This window comes from Pezoporus wallicus, unplaced genomic scaffold, assembly GCF_028554395.1.
Source record: "Pezoporus wallicus isolate ANWC-B61680 ecotype Strahan unplaced genomic scaffold, APGP_CSIRO_Pwel_v1 contig_2025, whole genome shotgun sequence".
Taxonomy (NCBI): domain Eukaryota; kingdom Metazoa; phylum Chordata; class Aves; order Psittaciformes; family Psittacidae; genus Pezoporus; species Pezoporus wallicus.
In genome coordinates this window covers 1084125-1104406 of record NW_026640253.1, presented here as the reverse complement: position 1 = coordinate 1104406, position 20282 = coordinate 1084125, and the positions used below count along the sequence as shown (strand labels likewise).

Below are 20282 nucleotides of genomic sequence, written 5' to 3'. Positions count from 1 at the left end.
ATGTAACTTCATGTGACTTCCATCTTCTATGATAACCCTTTAGATTAGCATGTATATTCTGAAAAGCACAATGACAGATTCCTTTGTACAGTGTTTCCCTTCAGATTCCGGAAATAAACACCAAAAATATTCTTAACTAATATGGAATTTCAGCTTAGATGGTCACAAATTAACCAGAGAAGGGTGTGTGTTAGTTTAAACAAATTACTCACATTTTCCATTTTTGGTCTATAGCATAAGAAATTAGATAGTTAATTTTAAATGCAAAACTTTGTACAGCGTGCAAATCATGTCTGTATGTCAAAGTAAAATAACAAACCTAATGAGGAATGTTAAAAAAGCAAGACCCATTAGTTTAAAGATACATGGAAGCAGCCAAAGATGACAAACATGCATAAAATTCAAAACATGATGGAAAAGGGAACAGGCACTGAACCACATAAATCAGTGTTTTGAATTCTATTTCTCTGTGGGTATAATTGTACCTCAGTTTCTTATAATGATTTATTGAGGTAAATAGTCTGTATGGTTTAACAGCTACAGCTTCAAAGTGTCAGGCACAGACTCGCCTTTATTCATGAGGCAGCTGAGTACTGCGATGTGAATTAGCTTCTGTATTCTGGGACTTGGCAAAGTTTGTTTTTAAGGTCCTTATAAAGGATTCATGTTGATGCAGCTATTGAAATGTGAAAAACACTGTGCTGTAATGGATGAAATAGAAAAGCTTTACAGTAATTCTGGAGGCAAAAAAGTAAAAACACTGAAATAAACTATTTAGAATTACCTTCAGCAAAAGAAAGCCCCAGAGTTAATTGTAATACATTATATTATTTGGGTCAACACAATAAAAATCCCTAATTTCTTGATGAGGCACAAAAGTGTAATGGGATCCCAGAATTTACTTTTAAGTTAAAATAAAATACAAGAAAGAAATTGTAGAAGTTCAAGCTGTGATATTCACATTTCAGGTTGATTGCCAAACCACACGTTCTATTGCTCTCAGACCAGGATAAACCAACCATTAACTAATCAAAAGAATCATTATCCATGAAAGCTATGATAGCATTTTAACAGTTCTTAATCTATTAATAAGAAAGAATAATTTACAAAATATATTCCCTCTTCTGTTTATATTCATAGGGCCATTCTTAGCAGAAATTATATGCAGGCTCCCATGGTGTAGAAACCCTATGAAAGCCATGAAAATTCACTAAGCTTCCTTACGTACTGTGCCAAGATATTCAGCAGGAACTTTGGTCTTTGCCAAGAAACACGTGTGCCTCAGATACAGAAGCTCTGCATGTATCAGTATTTCAACATTCCTGGAGGGAAATGTGACCCCTTGATGCATACACTGGTTTGCTGGCATGCTTGCATTCCTCCCCATCTGTCAGAGTGGCATTCTGCCTTCTCACAAGGTGGGATGCCAGTTTTGGAGCACAGGTGCCAACCAAATATAGGTTCAGACTAATATTCTGCAAAATGTGGCAAATGACATTTCACCTGCAAGAAGATTGTCCTACCTCTGACCCATGCCAAATTAGGATTGCATGCTTCATTAGTAAAGGGGGTCATCAGCTGAAAATCATAGGCAGCACCAGCAATGCTGGTTTTCTGTGTAATGTCTCCTAGCTGAGATTCCTCTGCACTGAGGTTTCATTTACAATACGCCAAATTTTCCTAACATTGTGGACATACAGCCTTTTTTTGAGAAAGCTGCAGCAGACCATGGACAGAGAGCTGTTGAATTCATCCTCCCAGACTCATTTCTGACAAATTCCAAAATAGTTAAAAGGGAAAAAGAATTAACAGTGGGGGAAAGGTATAAGTAAAGATTTGTGTTATCTCTAAGGGGGTCTGCTAACACTACAAAGAAAACTACCTTATTATGACTGTCAAAAAACCTAAACCAAAACCACTTATTACCAACCATCATATAATTCTAAAATTCTTAGATAATAAAATATTTTATTCTGAAAACTGATTTATGATATAAAAAGCTAAGTTAGCTTTTGGTTTTAGAATTTATGTACACATGAAAGCACACTAGTCATGAACAACTATTCTATGAAAACCATTCAACATCCAGTGACAACACTGGATAATATTAAATGGTGTTTTAGTATCCTCAGAATAAAGTATATTTTGAACCTTTTCATTAGTGAAAATATTCCACACTGTATAATCTTACAAAAAAAGTTAAATATTCAGCTGATCAATAAACAGAATAACCACAAAGTAATGTTGGTTTGGGGTCGATAGCCTACTTTATTTATAAATATACAAACCAAAAATGAAGCATCATTAGTCTAAAAAAATTAACTGCTTTCAGGAAACAATTCACTATCCCTTCTTTGGTAAGTTACTATGATTTCTGTAATTAATTTATCTCAGGATGCACCTGATGTATCATCAGCTTTAGGTGATTTTGTTAAGCTATCCAAAAATGAGTCATATTATGCATAATTCTGCATTTTTTCGGTTATTCAGAAGGCACGCCACTGCCATTCTCAAATGACACACTCAAAGCTATTAATTCTTACTAGCACAAAATTAGAACTCAATACATTGAATTCTACAATTATAATTCAATATATTAAGATACAGGGTTCTGCATCCGAGACAGAATAATCCCATGCAACAATACAGGCTGGTGGCCAGCTGGCTAGAAAGCCCGTTTACAAGAAAAAAATTGAGGTCCCTGTGGACAACAAGATGATCATGAGCCAGCAGTGTGCCCTGGCAGCGAAGGTGGCCAACAGCATCAAGGGCTGTTTTAACATGAGCACTGCTGGCAGATTGAGGGACCTGATAATTTCGCTCTTTCTGGTACTTGTGAGACTGCATCAGGAGCAATGCCTTCAGCTCTGGTCTTCCCAGTACAGGACACGTATTGAAACAGTGGAGCAAGTCCGGCAGAGACACCAAAGCAACTAGGAGGCTGCAGCACGATACACAGTAAGTTGAGAGAGCTGGGTTTGCAGAGCCTGGGGACAGTGAGAGCTTACTGCTGCCTGCAACTGCCTAATTAAGAGGGTGTAGGGAAGATGGAACAAGGTTCCTCACAGAGGTGCACAGTGACATGATGAGAGGCGATGGACACAAGCTGCAATATGGGAAATTCCAATTCAGTATAAAGAAAAAAAATTACCTTGAGGGTGGTCAATCACTGGGCCAGGTTGTCAAGAAACACTGTGGCATCACCATCCTTGGAGGTATTCCCACTTGACTGGAAATGTCCCTGTGCAACCTGCTCTAATTGGTCCTGCATCGAGCAAGAGGTAGGACTAGACGAGCCCTGGCTGTCCTTTCCAACCTACATAATTCTGTTTCTATGATATATGTGATAGGATTTTGTATGATACACACACCAGTTTTAAAAATGCCATATACAGGAATATTTATGAATATCTCACTCTGAACTTTATGGACAGTATAGAGCCTTACATTTGCTGTTCTCAGCTTTTCATTTAAACAAAGGCTTCAGTGTTTTGTACAGAACTTACTTCTAGTAAATTAACAGCATCATGCAGCATCATGCACAGCATGAATACTAAGTCTTCTCACTTCAAATTCTATATGCTTTAGAAGTAACGCATTACTTAAAACAGAAAAATAGAAAAGGGCACCTATTATGCCTCCAGAAACAAACAGAAAACCCAAACAAAAACATCCCCCAAGCCCCCCCCCCCCCCCCCCCCCAAAAAAAAGTGAACCAAACAGGAAGGTGGCATAAAGTCAGTAGAACAGCATATTTTTCTTGTTGGCACACTGTGCATGTATGTCCTAATGTAAATGATACTGTCCTGCCTCTAGGCAGGATACTACAATTCCATGACAGCCTCAGACTTACCATAAATATCATGATGTTAAGAGAACATGATCTTTCCTGACTAGGTTAATTTATTTAAAATTTATTATTTCAGACTATTAAAAATATCCTGATGCTTGGGCTACAAATTTCTATGCTCGAAGTCAAAATGTACATAAATTGCTGCACTACTGCACCTGCAACTTAATGTCACTTATATGAGAATATCAAAATGGTAAAGTAACTTCAGTATAGGCAGAATGCAATTGTCCTGGGTTCAGCAGTAGCAGTCATGTTTTTTCCTTGTTAAAACATGACTGCTACTGCTGAACCCAGGACAGCAATGTAGGTTCCTAGCGAAGTTGCCAGATAGTTTATAGTTTATTAAACAGTGTACAGCTTGAAAAGATCACCACATTAATTTTAAAGACCTTATGTAAGAAATAAGATGTTGGTATTAAACAGGTAAAAGCGGGTAATGAATCTCCCTTTTACTTTTGTGTTTATTACAGTCAGTCAAAGCCAATAGGCTGTGACTGATACACAATTAATAATCCATAAGCCCACTACATGGACAAAACAAATATGTATTTGTACGTCCTTTTGTATGTAAAGGTCTTCCAGTAGCTAAAATAAGCAAAAATCAGCATTGCCAAGGAGACGTGCTGCCTACGTTTTAAGAAACACAAGTCACCAGAACACATATAAACTGGCTACTGGACCTGATTAATCCTCCTATAGGCTCCTGTAAATAAGAAGGGCAATGAATGATCACATATTTGGAATATATACTGTCAGGACACAAATGCATTAAAATGCTTTTGCAGGAGGAAAAATGTCTTTCTGATGCAGTGGCAGCAGACTGTATTGTGATGTAGCTCTCTCATGGAGATGCAGATAGTCAGAAAATAAAAATCTTCAGCAGTCTTCAAAGTTTATTTGGACACTGACTGCACATGAAAAATCTATGTGCTCCACTGACAATGAAAGTTAAGCAGAAACACTTCTTTTCAAAAAGGACTCTGACTTGGGAGCTATGCAGATACACCAAAGTTTTAACACACCCATTTTTTTTCAAACCTTTAAAATCTTTCTCAAAGCAATTTGAATCAAGTGAAAATCAGCAGTATAAAGACACTTGGTGTCTTTTTTTACTCCTTTCCACTTACCATTTCCACAAATGTTACTGAAGTCCCTAAGGAGTAGCAACTACTACAATCATACAGGATTAGGAAGGAGAACACACAGAGCACTGTTTTTCCCATATGAATTACATTTCCTTCTAATTTCTCTTTGCCAATAAAGTTAAAGATTTGAAGGTGTTAGGAACAAGAATAATTAATTCTATGAATTGACAAATTCTGTATACAGACATCTTTCACCTGACTTCAGAGACTGGTTTTCATAGCACTGCATGACTCAAAACAGGACAATATTAATTTTGTTCAGAGTGTTAGTGACTGAAGTATGTTAAGGTTTGTCCATGCCATTTTCATATTACCCAACAACTTAAATTCCATAAGAGAAGCAGATGTTAGATCCCCTTTTCCTTAAAGTATTCTGCTTTACCACAGATGAATGAAACAGAAGATATACCAAAGGAAGACATACCAAAGGAAGTAACTACTGAGTTTTCACGCTAAACACAATTCATTTTGATAATACTGAAGATTTTTTTCTCATCATTCAGACTCACAGTAGAATTACTGTATTTGGCACACAATTTCTGTGAAATGCCTTTATTGGTGCTTTTATGTGTTAGCAAGCACAAAAGAAAAAGAAGGGAAGGTGAGATACATAAAGCTGTATCTTCATTGCAATAAAAATGATTTTTACTCAGGTACAATATTCTAGCACTGTACATATATGGCGGTAAATGAAGAGGCCTAGTCAGTCTAATATGATGTAAAATCTTAGGGGAAACAAAGTGCTATATTTCCTTATTTTCCTGTAGCTGGTTTCACACCAACTCCAAGAAAGAGATACATGGTTGGCTGGCTGTGACTGATACACTTGTATAAAAACTAACTGGGTTGTGTCGCCACTATGGCTGTACCTAGACAAAGGTGTCCTAACATACCTTTTATGATGATAAAATGCAGGAATTTTAAAAATCTTTGTATTGAGGACAAAGCCTAATACATGCAATGATACCGGCAGCTTGCATAGTGCTAGATCAAGCCCATAATTTCTTCATTCTTTATTTTCTTCATTCATTAAACTGAGGCAACAATTCCTTTTCCTGTGGTATTGAATAACGGCCTGTTCTGCTAGCCCAGAAATAAAGGTAAGTTAAGATAGTCTTTGTATTGATGCACTGCCTGTCTTGTTTATGATAGAAACTATTTTGGTTTTAGAAGGGAAATGCTGTAAGAAAAGCTTTTATAACAGGTTCAGAAATATAAAAGCCATTTCAGGGTGAGTACATCTCTATCTTTTATTTTGTTAGTCCTTGAAAGGGCTTTTTAAATTTAACATCTATGACTGCCTTTCCTCAACTGATGCTACCTTCTCAGCAATCCTTCTGTTGACATCTCTTTGTTTGCTCTTAGCTTGTCTCTCCTTTTTCCCAACCCCTTAAAACAAAACTTAGCAAGAGCTTGGAATTGAACTTCTGGCAGGCATCAAGCCACTAAAACACACCAACTAAGTGTGTTGCATAAGTCAGATATCAATAAAAAAATTTCTTTCCCCACCTCCAGTGATATACAGAATATTTTCAGCTCTTCTCTGGGGCAACATCTATATATCGCAGTGACAACTACTAAGCAAATCTGGTCAGAAAACAGGAAGCATTGTCAGCTTAAAATATGCTGGAAGAGATTAAACAGTTTTGAAATGCTAGAGTAATATCCTGTTTCTATTTTAAAGAAATAAAGCTTTCTGCCTAAAACAGAATAAATTTAAACTGTGCACATAAAGTAGGTGCATGTGTACATATGTACCTTTTTTATTTCAAGCGAAAAAATAATCGGTAGTTTCCTTGTTAAGGTTTCCTAGAGATACTGGCAGCATTCCCTGTCTCACAGTGATAGCTACTTTGAGTATCATAAGTCCATTAGTAACAATTAAAAATTTTACAGCACTTGAGAAGAGGTTGATCCTATTTAATATGCCAATGTCAGCATATTATAAATTACAGTAGTCCAATTACACTATAGCAAGTATTTACCACTTATACATTGCTTTGAACATACACAGTGCAACTCTCAACTAATTCTTAACAGTGGAATGTAGAAATATTGTCCTAATTTCAGTGATAAAAAAGAAAGGTGAAATAATTTGCCACAGGCTACTTAGTCTTGGGTGGATCCAGGACTATAACAGGGGAAGCATCAACTCCGAATCCATGGCTTCCAAGCCAGAACTGTCCAATATTTCGGTCACCATGTAACAGGTTTATTACTGCAGCATAGTTGGTCACTGCACAGCAAAGACATCCTTATCACATTACACAATGAAAAACATCTTTTGGCTGTCGGACCTAGTTCTACTTTAATCTAGCCTAACTCTACACATAGAGCCAAACAAAAAATAAAGTCAAATAAAAACCTGAAGATTCTACATCAGGTTCTTCAAACATGAAACTGCTTCTGCAAGATCTAGTTAAGCTTCAGCTTTCCCATACCTAGCTTTCCTAAGTTGTTGTCTGCCTGAAAATTATTATAATACAGATTGCTGAGGATGAAAAAAAGGTGAAAATCTTCATTAAGTTTCTCTGGTTTTTCCTGTTACAGAGCTGGTGTTCACCTACCCTCAACCCCAGCGATGGTTCCCATTCACAGACTGGAGCTCACTACAGAAACAGAAATGTATAGAAAAGTCTAAGACAGAGTATAATTGTACATGACAATGAATAACTTTGTTGCCTTGTTTGTCATTTCACCTCAACTCACTCTCACCTTGCTATTTTTGCTAATTTCTACCAACAAACCTCAACATTCCTCCCTATTGTGCTTTAGCTATATTGATAGACATTAATATAGTTGAGGTCTTATTTCTGCACTGTAACCAGTTTCAGCTTCCTGAAAAAAATCTCACTTGTGAACTGAATGTTAATTTCTGGATAGTATCTTCAGAGGAACTATGTGAAAGAAATGTGGAAAATTCATACAAATAATGCCCAGGATCCATATGTTTCTGTTTTTTTTTTTTTATGTTCTCAAACAGTATCACAGACTGGAGAAGACAAGGTTCCTTCTTAGAAACCCAATATATCTTGTTGTCCTGTGAATCATTTTATTTCCCAGTTGTTCAAAACAATACAGCAAATATAACACTGAATTCTAGCTTGACAAGAGTTTCAGAACTCCTTTATCATTTGCTGGTGTTACTGGAATTATATACAGCTCATGAGTCACACATCCTCAGAATTATCTGTAATATAAAGATATCAATAATAAAGATAAGTGAAACCTTTACATAACCAGCCTGCTACTGAGAGACTCCACATTTTTGTTAGCATTTGAACCACTTCATTTTTAAGTTAACCCATGAGTAGATGGATGCCACTTAATGCAAGGGATGTATTCGTTTACCAAGGTACCTCTTTTCTGCAGAGCATTTTGGGGTGGGGTAGGGGGGGCTTGGGGGAAGGGGGGAAGAAGGAGGAGAGAGGTAAAGAAAAAAACTCTTACTAAAATATCATCAGCATATCATTATTCAAAATGTAAACAAAGCCAAAATTACCAAACCACATAAACATTAGCACATTTTAGTTGCCCTGAAAACAACTTGAGTTTAACAGTAAGCCACAAATATAGACCCAATTCTAATAGCTGATTTAGAGTTCAAGTGCTTGCACATTTTTTCTTTTTTTCCAATGGCAAACCCCCTCAATTTGTCCCATAAGGGAACTTTGTGTAGCCATGAAGCTAAAATTTCGCACTTGTTTTTATTAAGGAACAGGTCTTTAGGCACAACACCACAGAAACTGTAATAAAACTTTAACTTAAAAAAAAAAAAGGTGCAATTTTACTGGTATTAGATTACCACAATTTCTACTAAGTCAACAGACTAAAAATGTTCCTAGATACTATTCCAAAAAAAAAAAAGTTTTAAATTTATATTACTTTTACAGGCTTTGCATTTTTACTCGAGTTAGAAATAATTTTTAAATACCGAAATATAAATTAATATACTATTACAGTCATTATGTAATATGCTATATATTTAAATACATTAAAATGATGTTTAAAGCTTTAAATATGCCATTCTCTTATACCTATGCTCCCATCCACTCTTAATGATTGCCAAACAATAACTACAGAAATTGTAGAAAGCAGGTGTAACAGCTGTGCCTTTCCATTGATTTTACACACTCAAGCAGTGCAATATATGTGGACATGAATTTAAACATCACTGTCCTAGTGCTGTTCTGTATAAATAATAATAAAAATAATGACAGCCTACATATGTCTTTAACTCTGAATCTACCTACCCAGGACATCTCTAGAGTATTAGATCTGCTGAACTTCTGTGCTCCATCTTCCAGAATATTTTCTTAAACAACTCTTCTTTCACTGTATTTCAGCCCTATAAAAGAACAATGGGTAACACCTGAATAACAACACTCAGGGAACCTCTTAAAAAGTATCAAAGTGACTGAAGAGCAGCTTAATTGCCATACACACAAAAAACATTGTAATTAAACCTTTTTAGCTCTGTAAGGAGGAAATTTAGCTAGGAGCAACTCATTCCCCAAGCACAAAGGTTCCTCTCAAAGACAGACAGACCAGAAGCCTAAGTTTTAAAGTCTTACAGGAACTTTCCATTTGCTACAGGGGCACCATAGGAAAACTGCATACAGAAAACTATACAGCTACTGCAGGTTCTTCCCCAAACTGTCTGAAAGATGAACTCAGCTCTGACCAGCAGCCAGATCACCTCAGCAAAAAGCAAGTTAAAGAAACCAGATCTACCACCATCACCCACTCCAAGAGTGGACTCTTCTTCAGCATAAAGAGAAGTTCCTTGCAAGGAACTGAACACTATTCCTTTATGAGATATGTTGGCATCTTTACACTGTGTGTAGACCTATGTGTTATGGGACCTATGTGGTATCTTTTCAATGATCTCTTTGCCCCAATCACTCTTTGCAGAGTGTGGTCCTCTTGCCTTTGCAAATGACTACACCTGGCATTAGCAGGAACAGCCTACCTCATCCTTCTTTCCCTCTAACCTTCAAAATCCAAAAAAAAAAGCTAAAAGTTTCCTTGATGGAGCACTGAGCTACACAGGTGGGCAGATAAACTTACTGGTTGAAATCTAAAGTTGTAGTTACAAAATCAATAAAAATAATAATAAAAACTTCTGGTTAGAATAATATAAGCCAAACAAACCCAAAACAAAAAATAAAACAAAACCTCACCTCCCCCCCCAAAAAAAAAACAACCAAAAAGCAAAACAAACAAATAAAAACCCCACAAAAAAACAAATAACCCGATAACCAGATGCAAAGAAATGCATCTTAGATTATTGCTACTTAAAAGAAAGCTCTTTCAAGCTAACTATTGAGAAGAACTGAAAATTTGGGGCATATTCTGACTACCTATAATGTATGTGCAAAGCACAGAAGAAGACTGAGGAAACGAGCACACATAATTTATAGGTACTGCTGGGGATGAGAAGTCGATGGCTGAAGTGACTGCCTTTATGCACACAGACAACATGAACATACTGATTGACAACTCAAAAAAGATCTTAAGACACTAACTTTAGCTCTTAGCCTAAACAAGAAAATTGCAAGAATTTGTTTTAAATCAGTTGTTAAGGAAGTTTCAGTGAGACTACATACACTTACGTGCGCTTATACTTGTTTTCCTCTTGAGTAGTTTACCTCATGTTATTTTTGAAAATCCTTACGCAACCAACTTTAAACTAGTCAGGTTTAAGCTGCAACATGAATTGGCACACACCATTTCAGCATGTGCACCTTCACCTCCTGGAATTAGTAGGGCTTCTGCAATTTTATCACGGGGAGTCACTGCCACTGAGGAAAGAAAACGGAAGGGGCTTTTTTTCACACGAAGGTCAGAAGGCATACAGTGTGACTGTGTACTGCTTCCTATCCAACAGAGGCAAAAATTCCAGAATATTAATGTTCAATGGCAAACCTCTCAAATTAATCTAATTCTGAAGCAGAGGTATGTGAGAACATACTAACTTGGGGTCAGTAAGTGAATTTCTGCTGTGCACACGGCGTATGTGGAGCTGGGACTCCAAGAATGACAGTGACAGGGAAAGACCAGAACAACTGAAGGGTTAAGTGGAAACATCTGGGGCTCCAAACACAGGATTCCACACGGGTCATCAGCTGCCGCTCTCCACACGAGGTGGCTGTGCCGGTCGGCGGGAAGGGAGCCCATTACTCGGGTGTGGTGGTGAGGTTTCTGGTGAGTCTAGAGCTGACGGGACACAGACGGTTACAAGAACGCCATTGGGAGAGGCGCCTTGAGGTGTGGAAAGCGGCAGGAAACTCGCGGTGTCCTCGAGGACACGACCGCTACTTTAGAAGCGAGCGCGGAGCGGGCGCGGGGTACTACCGCTGCCTCCAAGGCGACTGTAACCCAACCTGAAACGTCGGCAGCAGCATACCCAGGCGGGAGCAGCCGCTGTCTCTACGACGGCCAGAACTCGCCGTCCCATAGCAGGGATTACCTCAGGCTTCAAGCCAGCAGCCTCCCGCCCGCGCTCACAGGATGGCAGAAGCACAATCCCCGGGGCGGGAGCCCCTTTTACTCCCCTCATTCCCCCAGCGGCATTTCACGCCTGAGCGGCAGCTGCGCCGAGCCTGACGCCACATCCAGACGAAATCCCGGCGACCGACTACAACTCCATAGGCACCGACACGGCAACGTCACTCCTTCCCCCCCCTGCCTCCAGCCGCCCTCGCGCAGCTGCCCAGCCAGCGCCTCTCTGCAGAGCGAAGGCAGAGACAGCCCCCGGCACCGCGGAGGCCTGTGGGACGGGTAGTCCCCGCCTGCCTTCGCCGTGACGCCACGAGCCTGGCGAGAACTACCATTCCCGGCGCGCCCCGCGGCTGCCGCGGCACCGTGACCTGCCGCTGACTGAGGGAGCGGCTGCGGCAGAAAGGCTGCAGAGGGGCCTGGTCACCCAGCCGCAGCGATGAGCTCGGCCAGGGAGTCACAGGGCCACCACGGCCGCAAACGAGCGGCCTCCCCTGATGTAAATAGGGGCGGCGGGAGGGGGGCGGAGGAGGAGGAGGAGGAGGCGGCGGCGGCGGCGGCTGGGAGGGAAACTGTGGCGGAGTCCCGGTACGGTCTCCGAACCTAGCGCGGGACGCGGGGAAGGCCGTGGCCTTCCCAGACGCCCTCTTCCTCGCGTTAAAAGCCGTCCGAGGAACAGCGGCGCTGGAGGCGTCACGGGGGAGCTGGAGGCAGGGGCTGAGGGGCTGCCCGGGGCCGCCGGGCCCACCGCGCCCACCGCAGCGGAGGGGGCGGGCGGGCGGGCGCAGTTAGCGTGTGCTCCCGCAGGGCTCCAGGAGCTGGGAGGCGGCGGACCTTGGCAACGAGGAGCGGAAGCAGAAGTTCCTGCGGCTCATGGGTGCTGGGAAGGTGAGGATGCTCCGCTGCGCCCCGCGAGCACACGGGAACCCGAGTGGGAGGAGGTTCCCCCCTCAACGGCTCCGTGGGGTTTTATACTTGCGTTGCAACTAAACCTCCCTAGGAGGCTTGCTGCAAGTAGCAGTGCTCTCAGAAGGAAAAGAGAACACTCAAAGGCAATTCTGCTTTGGGCTTGAAGGAGGATTTGGGTTTCACAGCCGCACCTATCTTATGCCGGCAGCGGTTTAAGGCAAAAAATAGGTTTTAAATAGTCTAGTGTCTGCCGTGCAGCTTCCTCCCACACCTTCATCCTTTCAGACCAGCTAATAAAATTATTTGTTAACACTTTTGAGAGAATTCTTGTTATAAATCAACAAACCTGTACACTAGGTCTGTAAAATTCTCTTTCATTTGAGGAAAAACAATATAATTGTGCTTTTTCCATCTAAAAAATACTTAGTATTGCAATTCTGCATACCTACAAGAAATATAATTTCACTTGTACTAGCTTATTATGCTTGAATAGAGTATTTTTGGAAGTTAGAATATTTTACTGTATTAGAGAGGTAAAAGTTATACTTTCTAGGGGACAGGAATATAATGCCCTATTAAAGCATCCCACTACCACTAATCTTAACAATATCTGCTTGGATAGCTAATGCTGCTTGCTATGTAATTCCAGTTCTTGCCTATAGGAACACATTTGCTAATGAACAACTGCTGACCCAGTTAATTAATGAGCACTGTGAAGGTCTTGCTTGATATTGTGACCAGGCTAAAAGTGGGATCATTGTGAGCTGCACTGACTGAAGTATTGCATAGTACCAGTGAAAAAGAGGTCAAAACCAAAACTGACACGTGTCCAGCATTGTCTAGTGTAGTTTTCATATCAGTGGCAAGAAGCAGAACAAAGTAGTTTTAGAAATAGAAAAATACCACCTTTGGGGTGCGGGAAGAGTAAGAAGTACTTAGTCATTGGGGTTACTTTTTCAGAAAATTTGAAGGTGAAACAAGTTCATCAAGAGGCAGCAGTTAGCTAGTGTAACTTACAGCTCTATAGTTCATTATCAAGGTTTGGCAGCAAACCTTGTCCATTCAAGATTTCCAGAATGTTGGCAGAGCTATCAGTGCACCCTAAAGCTCCAAAACAAACTGCCTTTTCTTTTAGAAAGAACATACTGGCCGCCTTGTTATCGGAGACCACAGATCAACCTCTCACTTCAGGACAGGTCAGTTTATCCAACAGCTGATGCAAAGTTGGAAATCTAACTCTTATTTAGGAGCATATCAGTACTTTGAGCTTCATAGATACTGCAGGGAGAGACTTCAGATTTTGTGGCTGGAGTTGAAGACAGTTCAGGCTGTGGATTTGTAGAGGTTCCTAATTTCTTGTTAGATTGCTGACGGTTTCTCTAACTGCTTTCTTGTCTTCTGAAATCCAGGTTCAGCAAAGTATCTGGTGGTCAGTTAAACTTGTGTACAAGTGCCCTGGAAATCAGCCCATAGGTCCTCAGTTTTACTTTGCTGTCAAAATAAGAAAGTAAAGCTTTATTGCTATTGATACCTAGCAGTATTATACTTCTTCCTTGTCAGTAATGCATATCGACACTTCCTAAATTGTTGGGCATGGAAAAGAACAGGCTTGATTTCTGCCCCTACCTGATTACCTATTGAATGGAAAGATCTCTGCCTTAAAGCAGTGAGGTAGAAGCTGAAAAGATCTGCAGGGTCATCTTGGCTGTCAGCAGTGATTTGATGTCATGTGACATATGACCATAGTAACTTCTTATCATGCTTGTTTAGGTAGTAAGTCAAAATACATTGAAACCAGGCTGAGCTTGACTGTTGTGAGAGACGCTTTGATAAACCTGTGTAGAATAGCAACTGCCAGAGTTCCAGAAAGCTCCTTTCCCTGATACATTCCAATAGTAACTTTTCAGTTGAAAAATTATCTGTGGGCCAAAACACCAAAAGAAGCCTGGGGATTTGTTCCAGGTTCTGCTGTTTGCTTGCAGAGTGACTGAGAATCACTTCCTTATACCTGAATTTCCTAGAAAGTAGATGATGTTTGCCCTAAGGATCTGTAAGAAATCACTACTGCTTTGTCATTAGCAAAAAGTTGAGATAATGTTTTTTCACAAAAAATCAGAATAGCTATTTTCTTAACATTTCCTTGTCCATCATACAGTTATTGTCCTTTTATAATAACACATAGCTCTAACTTCCAAATGAGGAAATACTAATTTGCAATACAAGCTTTATTTTTTTTTTATTTTACAGAGATAAAATTTGAAAATTAGACTATTACAGACCTGTTGAGGGAGAATTAGAGATTCCTACCCTTTAAAAGAAAAGAGGTTTCTTAACTATTTTAGACCATATTTTCCCCAGTAAAAATGATTCTTTATTTGCATACTCAAGTAAGTAAAAAGGGCATGTAGAAGTAGCTCATGAAAACCAGTTTTTCTGCTAATTGCTAAATATGGGAAAAACACAGAGATGTAATAACCACCCCTCGTAATTCAGGATCATAAAATAGTTTCAGGTATATCTCTATATACGAGAGTGGTAGTATTGTCCCAACTTCTGTTGCTATATATTATTCATGGCTTAATCATAGAACCATTTGAAATGAAGGTCAGAAACTTTTTCCTTGCTGTGACATGTTGTAGTATTGTCAGGAAGTAGAGAGAAGCTATATCGGTTACATTTACCTGGTTTAGTACAACATAAAGCCATGGCATAGCACATCTCTCTGAATGCATCAGCTGTTAGAAACTTACAAACCCGTATCAAAGCAGTTTTGCTTGGACACTGATGTGATTGCTTATGAATATGATGGTTTGTATGCAGTAATAGTCCAGTAGTTTAAAATGGCTAAATTTAAACTTTTTTCACAAATATATTGATAAAACTTTGAAAATGTGACTTCTTGTAATTTGATGTCTTTGTTAATTTGAATGAACCATAACCAAAGTACACTGGACAATGCAGGGGAAGAAGACAAGAAAATGAATGAAGAATTGGAGTCTCAGTACCAACAAAGCATGGACAGCACGATGTCTGGACGAAACCGCCGCCATTGTGGACTTGGTTTCAGTGAGGTAGTAAGTTGTTTATTTCCATAACAATTTGCCTTTCAGTCCACTAAGACAAGATGATACATGGTTTAAAAATCCATCACTACAACTGCTGGCAAACTGCTGCAGTTTAAGTTAAAAGAGAAACTTACTGCAGGCCCTTTACCCCTAATTGTGTATGTTGTGGTGGCCTGAAAATTATTAATGTTTCTTATTGTTCTGAAAAGTGATACGACGTGTACTGCTCCATAGTAGTCAAGACTGATGAGGACAGAAGGTGACAAAGATCAGGGTCTTTCCACGTAATACATAAGAAGACAGGATAACCATCTGCATCATTACTGAACGCTAATTGTTTGTATCTGCTTCTTGTGGTGAGGCACATACCTCTTTGGGCCTGAAATGGAACTGACTAGAGGTGTCAAGACAAGGGGAATGTGCTGTACAGAGTCCTTCAGTGAGCTGGTCTTGTACTTGCAGGGATTTCCATAGGAGTGAGCAGGAAGAGTGACAAAACCCAAGAGAATCAGGTTATTTGGAACATGTCTTCATCTGCTGATTGAAAGATGCAATAATTATTTTTTTGCTACCTGTTAATACCAATTACTACATAAAAATATAGCTTATTTTTCCAGAGTGAGTAAAACCACCTGTGCAATGCTGGGAATTCTTAATGTTACAGCTGTGGAGGCTTTGCTCATCAGGACCATGAACAAAATGTCATTTTGGGGATTGATAGCAATATCATTGGATTACTTCAGCATTCCTCATGCTGCAGTGTGCAAAACTTAATTTCAAGGATCAGTCACAAATGTGAATTCTTGGTGGTGTGGCTGTTCGTTTCATTATGTTTTCTCCATGACAAATGTTCAGGTGTCATGTACTGCATATACCAAAGTAAGTATTAACTGATGTGACCTGAGACTTTTCAAACTCACTTAATGGTGCTTTTAGGATTTCTGCTGTAACTAAATAAGAATGTGGCTGGTGAAGCCATGAGTGTCATGGTTGGTATATGGTTAACCACTTTAGTGGAGTTGCTTTCTGTGTACCAATTTGTATGTTAAGGACTTGGGTTTAGCAACAGAGCCCATTCTAGTAGTAAAATGAAAGGAGCCGTTAAGCAAAACATGCTCACTGTGAAATATTAAAAGCTGCAGTGGAGTTGCCAGGAAATAATGGTTTATCTGTCTCATAATCCGAACTTCCAGTTTCAGGAAAGTGAAGAACAAGAAGAGGCAGTTGGGCACTCCTCTGAAGAGAGTTCAGAGGACTCCGAAAGTGGCTCTGAGTCTGAACAAGAGGAGTCTGCAGAAGAGCTACAAGGTGCTGAAAAACATGTTGAGGCTGAGGTTCCAGAAAGCAAAAAAGAAGCAAAAAGCAACTATAAAATGATGTTTGTTAAAGCCAGTGGTTCATAACTGCAGATGTAACAGCTTTGTATTCCAAGTACAGTAAGCCTTATTGTTACAGTGCAAAGTGGAGGACTGCTACAGCACAAACCTTTGTATTATGATTTTAAAAAGACCCCATTAGATGACAAACTAGTATTTGCTTTCTGTTGCCATGGATAACATTTTTATGGGCACAGTGATATTACTGGTTTTTGTAAAGCATATAAAATACTGGATGGAGTAATAAAGTTTTTGTTCCTGCCCAATCTCTACAATGTTATCTAAACTTTCCCTCCCCTTATTCCATACCAGATAAGGAAACTTCATGTTAGTGGTTTCTTTAGTTAGTACCCTAGTCTTGAATTTTTATCTGTTAAGATTACATGTAAATTACTTGCCGTTGCATTAGTTGTAAAATACTGGTATCAGCACCATTCTGTGATGTACTAAAGCTTTAAGCAATGATTTTGTCTATAGATGCTAGTGTTTACAGGGTTAAGAGGAGAAATCGCTCAATTTTGTGACAGTGTTAATCACTGCATCCACGTGAGGTCTTACAGGAGTTGCACAGGAGAAGGTTTTGTAGAAATGCATAATACAACAGATTGTTCTGATTACTTCTTTGGCTTTATAAGGAGGAGGATAAGCTGTAGTTCATTATACCTTTAAGTAGAAAAGAGTGAGTTTTGAATTACTGTCTCCTGGTTATAGCACTGAGCTGTTATGAACAATTAACTTGTCATGAAGAAACCAATTTACTTTGAAAGAGAAGATATACTTTGATGATGAAAAAGAGATTCAAAAAATGTAGCTTTTTTAAAAATAGAGAATACAGAATTAAGTACTAAAGCCCCTTCTTCCTTTTATTCCTGCATCACTTGGAGGTCTAAGTCAGTTACCATGAAAAGGTTGTACCTCTCAAGTAAAGTTGGTAACAGAGTCAGGAGTTCAAGTAACTCCTTCCAGCAAGAATTAAGCACACCCATTCCTCTGCAAATTTGTAGTTTACTGCATTCAAGTAATTAGTAAAATACTGTAACTTTTTAGACTTAGTTTCCTCTTACTACATCAGACGTATCAACTGCCTGTTTGTACTGGGAAAGCAGAACAGCTGATCTGTACCTCTGCCACAACAGTGTTTCAGGAAACACTGGATGCTTGTGGAGAATCTTCCATGTCTATATACAGTTTATGACATGCAGACAACATATGCAGGCCAGTTTGCTTATGTGAAAGCAGCAGCATGTGCTATCAGTGTATAGGTTTATTGAATGTAAACATGGCAGCAGCATCATTTACTGGGGGAGAACTTGGTATATTGAAAAAATAAAAGTAATATGATTGTAAATAAAAACAGTGTAGATTTTGATTTGGTTTACTATATTTGCATTTAATACAAAGTTTTTCGAAGTAATTCTTTGAAGTAAAACTTGGAAAAGTAATTTGGGTTTAAGGTCAATGTTACAGCAGTTACTAACAGTGATTTGTACAAGTTTCTTTTTGTTTTCTTAATACTGCCAGCTTCTAATACATAGAAACTAAAGTTCCTTGTACACCTTTTGAAGAAAGAAACCTCACCATGACTTATGAAAGCTGCTCTTTCTAGGAAGAGAGGCACCCTCCCCAAAAGATAAAGGATTAAGTTTCCTAATAGACTGATATAACTTTGTTCCTATTTAGACACTTACTTAAGCTCACTTCCTTAAACCAGCATTTCACTGTTAGGTTCTTCTAGGTGCAGCTGCTGCCTTTTATTGCCTTAAGGGCCATTACCAAATTAAGGCATGAGCTGCAAGATGCTGCATATACACTGACACCTCTGCCTCCTGTCCTTGAGCTCTCACAACCTTTCCCTCTGCAGCTGCTCAACATCCATGTGGATCTCTGACCTTCCCCAGCAGCATGCATGCAGTAACTCACTTTCAGGAGGCAATGAAATCCATTGCTGCAGACTCGCTCTGCTGGGCTGAGGACCCTGCTGCTTTTCCATTAGCCTGCAAGGGCACAATAAAACGTCCCCTTAGGGCTTTTCTCCATGCTGGAACCAACCTGGAAAGACCCAGGAGAAGCAGACCCAAGTCTTGTTTCTGTGTAATATTTGTAAACACACTAATAACTTGCTAATTTAGCTGTGAAGGAGCCTGGCTAAGAAGCTTCTCTGTATATAGAGAAAGGCTGATTAGTTCAGTGAAGTAAATGTTTTCATTCATGGTCAATTTTAGTAGTGTTTGGTATAATGACATTAGCAGCAGTGGCAGGGACAGTAGCAGAATGGTTTCAGCTCTTGTACTTGTCAGAGACAGAGAACACAGGAAAAAAAACAAAGTGTCATTGGTTGATTCTAGACAGCTCTTCACTTTTTCAGGCTGGTATAGAAAGAGCTCCCAGAGACGACAGCAGAACACATAAGCAGACATCAAATCCTGAAGAGAGCAACTGTATTTGTCTTTTCAGATTAGATTCAGCCACTGAAATTCCTCAACTCAAAGACCAGCTTATTTCCGTCTCAATAGAAAGGCAGAAGTCTGCCTGTTCTGCATCATAGGAAACACCTGATGAAAGTTAGTGTTTGTAAACCATGCAGACAATTTACATATACAAAGGCCAGTGCAGGCACATTATCAGTGCTTGTGTTTGCAAAACAGAAACCACTTGAACAGGTCACAAGCCCCAGCACACCTGTCCCCCTTCCATTTGCCCTGGCATAGGAATCCCTCAACTCAAGCACCATCACAGACCACTGCCCATGGGGTCCTGCAGTCACAAAAAAAGGATGCTAAGCCAGGCAAAAAGGGATTCACAACATTGTACAGGAATTCTTCAAGGCCAAGAAAACCAGGTCTATAAGTTGCCCTGTAGCTTTATGCAACTGCTTTACAGTTTACTCTCCCTTTCTTCCTGAAGAGGAGGCTGACAACTTGATTCCTGAAAGCACAATTTATAGGCCAGCTTCAAAGCTATAGGTCCTTCTAAGGCTCTGGTTGGGGAATTCACATCAAAGGAGACATGCACATGTTGTGATGCCAGAGAGGATGGTTGGTAGAAATCTCTGTGGATTTGCTACAGTCCCCAGTACAAGGATTAAATTATGCACTGAAGCTGCCTCTGTAAACTGCAGGAGACAAAGAGAATAAGTGGCAGTGCAATAACTCATAATCAAAGCCTGGCACAATTATTTGCATCAGCTTCTTGGAAGCTGTCAGGGAATTAAGAGCAGGGACATGTCCCGAGGTACCCTCACTGAAGGGACAAAGCAGAAGTTGGGTTTGTCTGCTTTTAAGACTGCCACCTCAACTGCACTTCTATTGAGAAAAATATCTGAGTGGTACACAGATGTACAGTATCCCAATAGGTAAAGTTTCCTTAGTTTTTACACAGCATGAAAGAAACAAAGTACTTCTTATTGACTTAATCTAATTTGATTTGATTTTGA

General features: G+C 39.6%; 1 protein-coding gene across 2 annotated transcripts; it reads left to right on the top strand.

Annotated features, from left to right (window-relative positions):
• The first annotated feature begins 11849 nt into the window (after window positions 1-11849).
• On the top strand, window positions 11850-18203 carry CUNH11orf58 (chromosome unknown C11orf58 homolog). 2 transcript variants are annotated; one of them, XM_057418214.1, is made up of 5 exons: window positions 11850-11998; window positions 12307-12387; window positions 13544-13604; window positions 15370-15479; window positions 16667-18203. In XM_057418214.1, exons 1-5 carry the CDS (start codon window positions 11939-11941, stop codon window positions 16874-16876), a joined length of 522 nt encoding a protein of 173 aa, XP_057274197.1. In that variant the 5' UTR covers window positions 11850-11938; the 3' UTR covers window positions 16877-18203. The 2 variants fall into 2 exon arrangements, with proteins under 2 accessions (XP_057274197.1, XP_057274196.1); XM_057418213.1 differs by having other exon boundaries at window positions 15370-15482.
• Window positions 18204-20282: the final 2079 nt, after the last annotated feature.

Excerpts from the sequence above, each read along its gene's own strand:
- CUNH11orf58 (XM_057418213.1), top strand. The coding sequence starts at position 11,939 with ATGAGCTCGGCCAGGGAGTCACAGGGCCACCACGGCCGCAAACGAGCG. Across the intron at positions 12,388-13,543 it reads GGCTCATGGGTGCTGGGAAG|AAAGAACATACTGGCCGCCT; the intron begins GTGAGGATGCTC and ends CTTTTCTTTTAG. Across the intron at positions 13,605-15,369 it reads AACCTCTCACTTCAGGACAG|GGGAAGAAGACAAGAAAATG; the intron begins GTCAGTTTATCC and ends TGGACAATGCAG.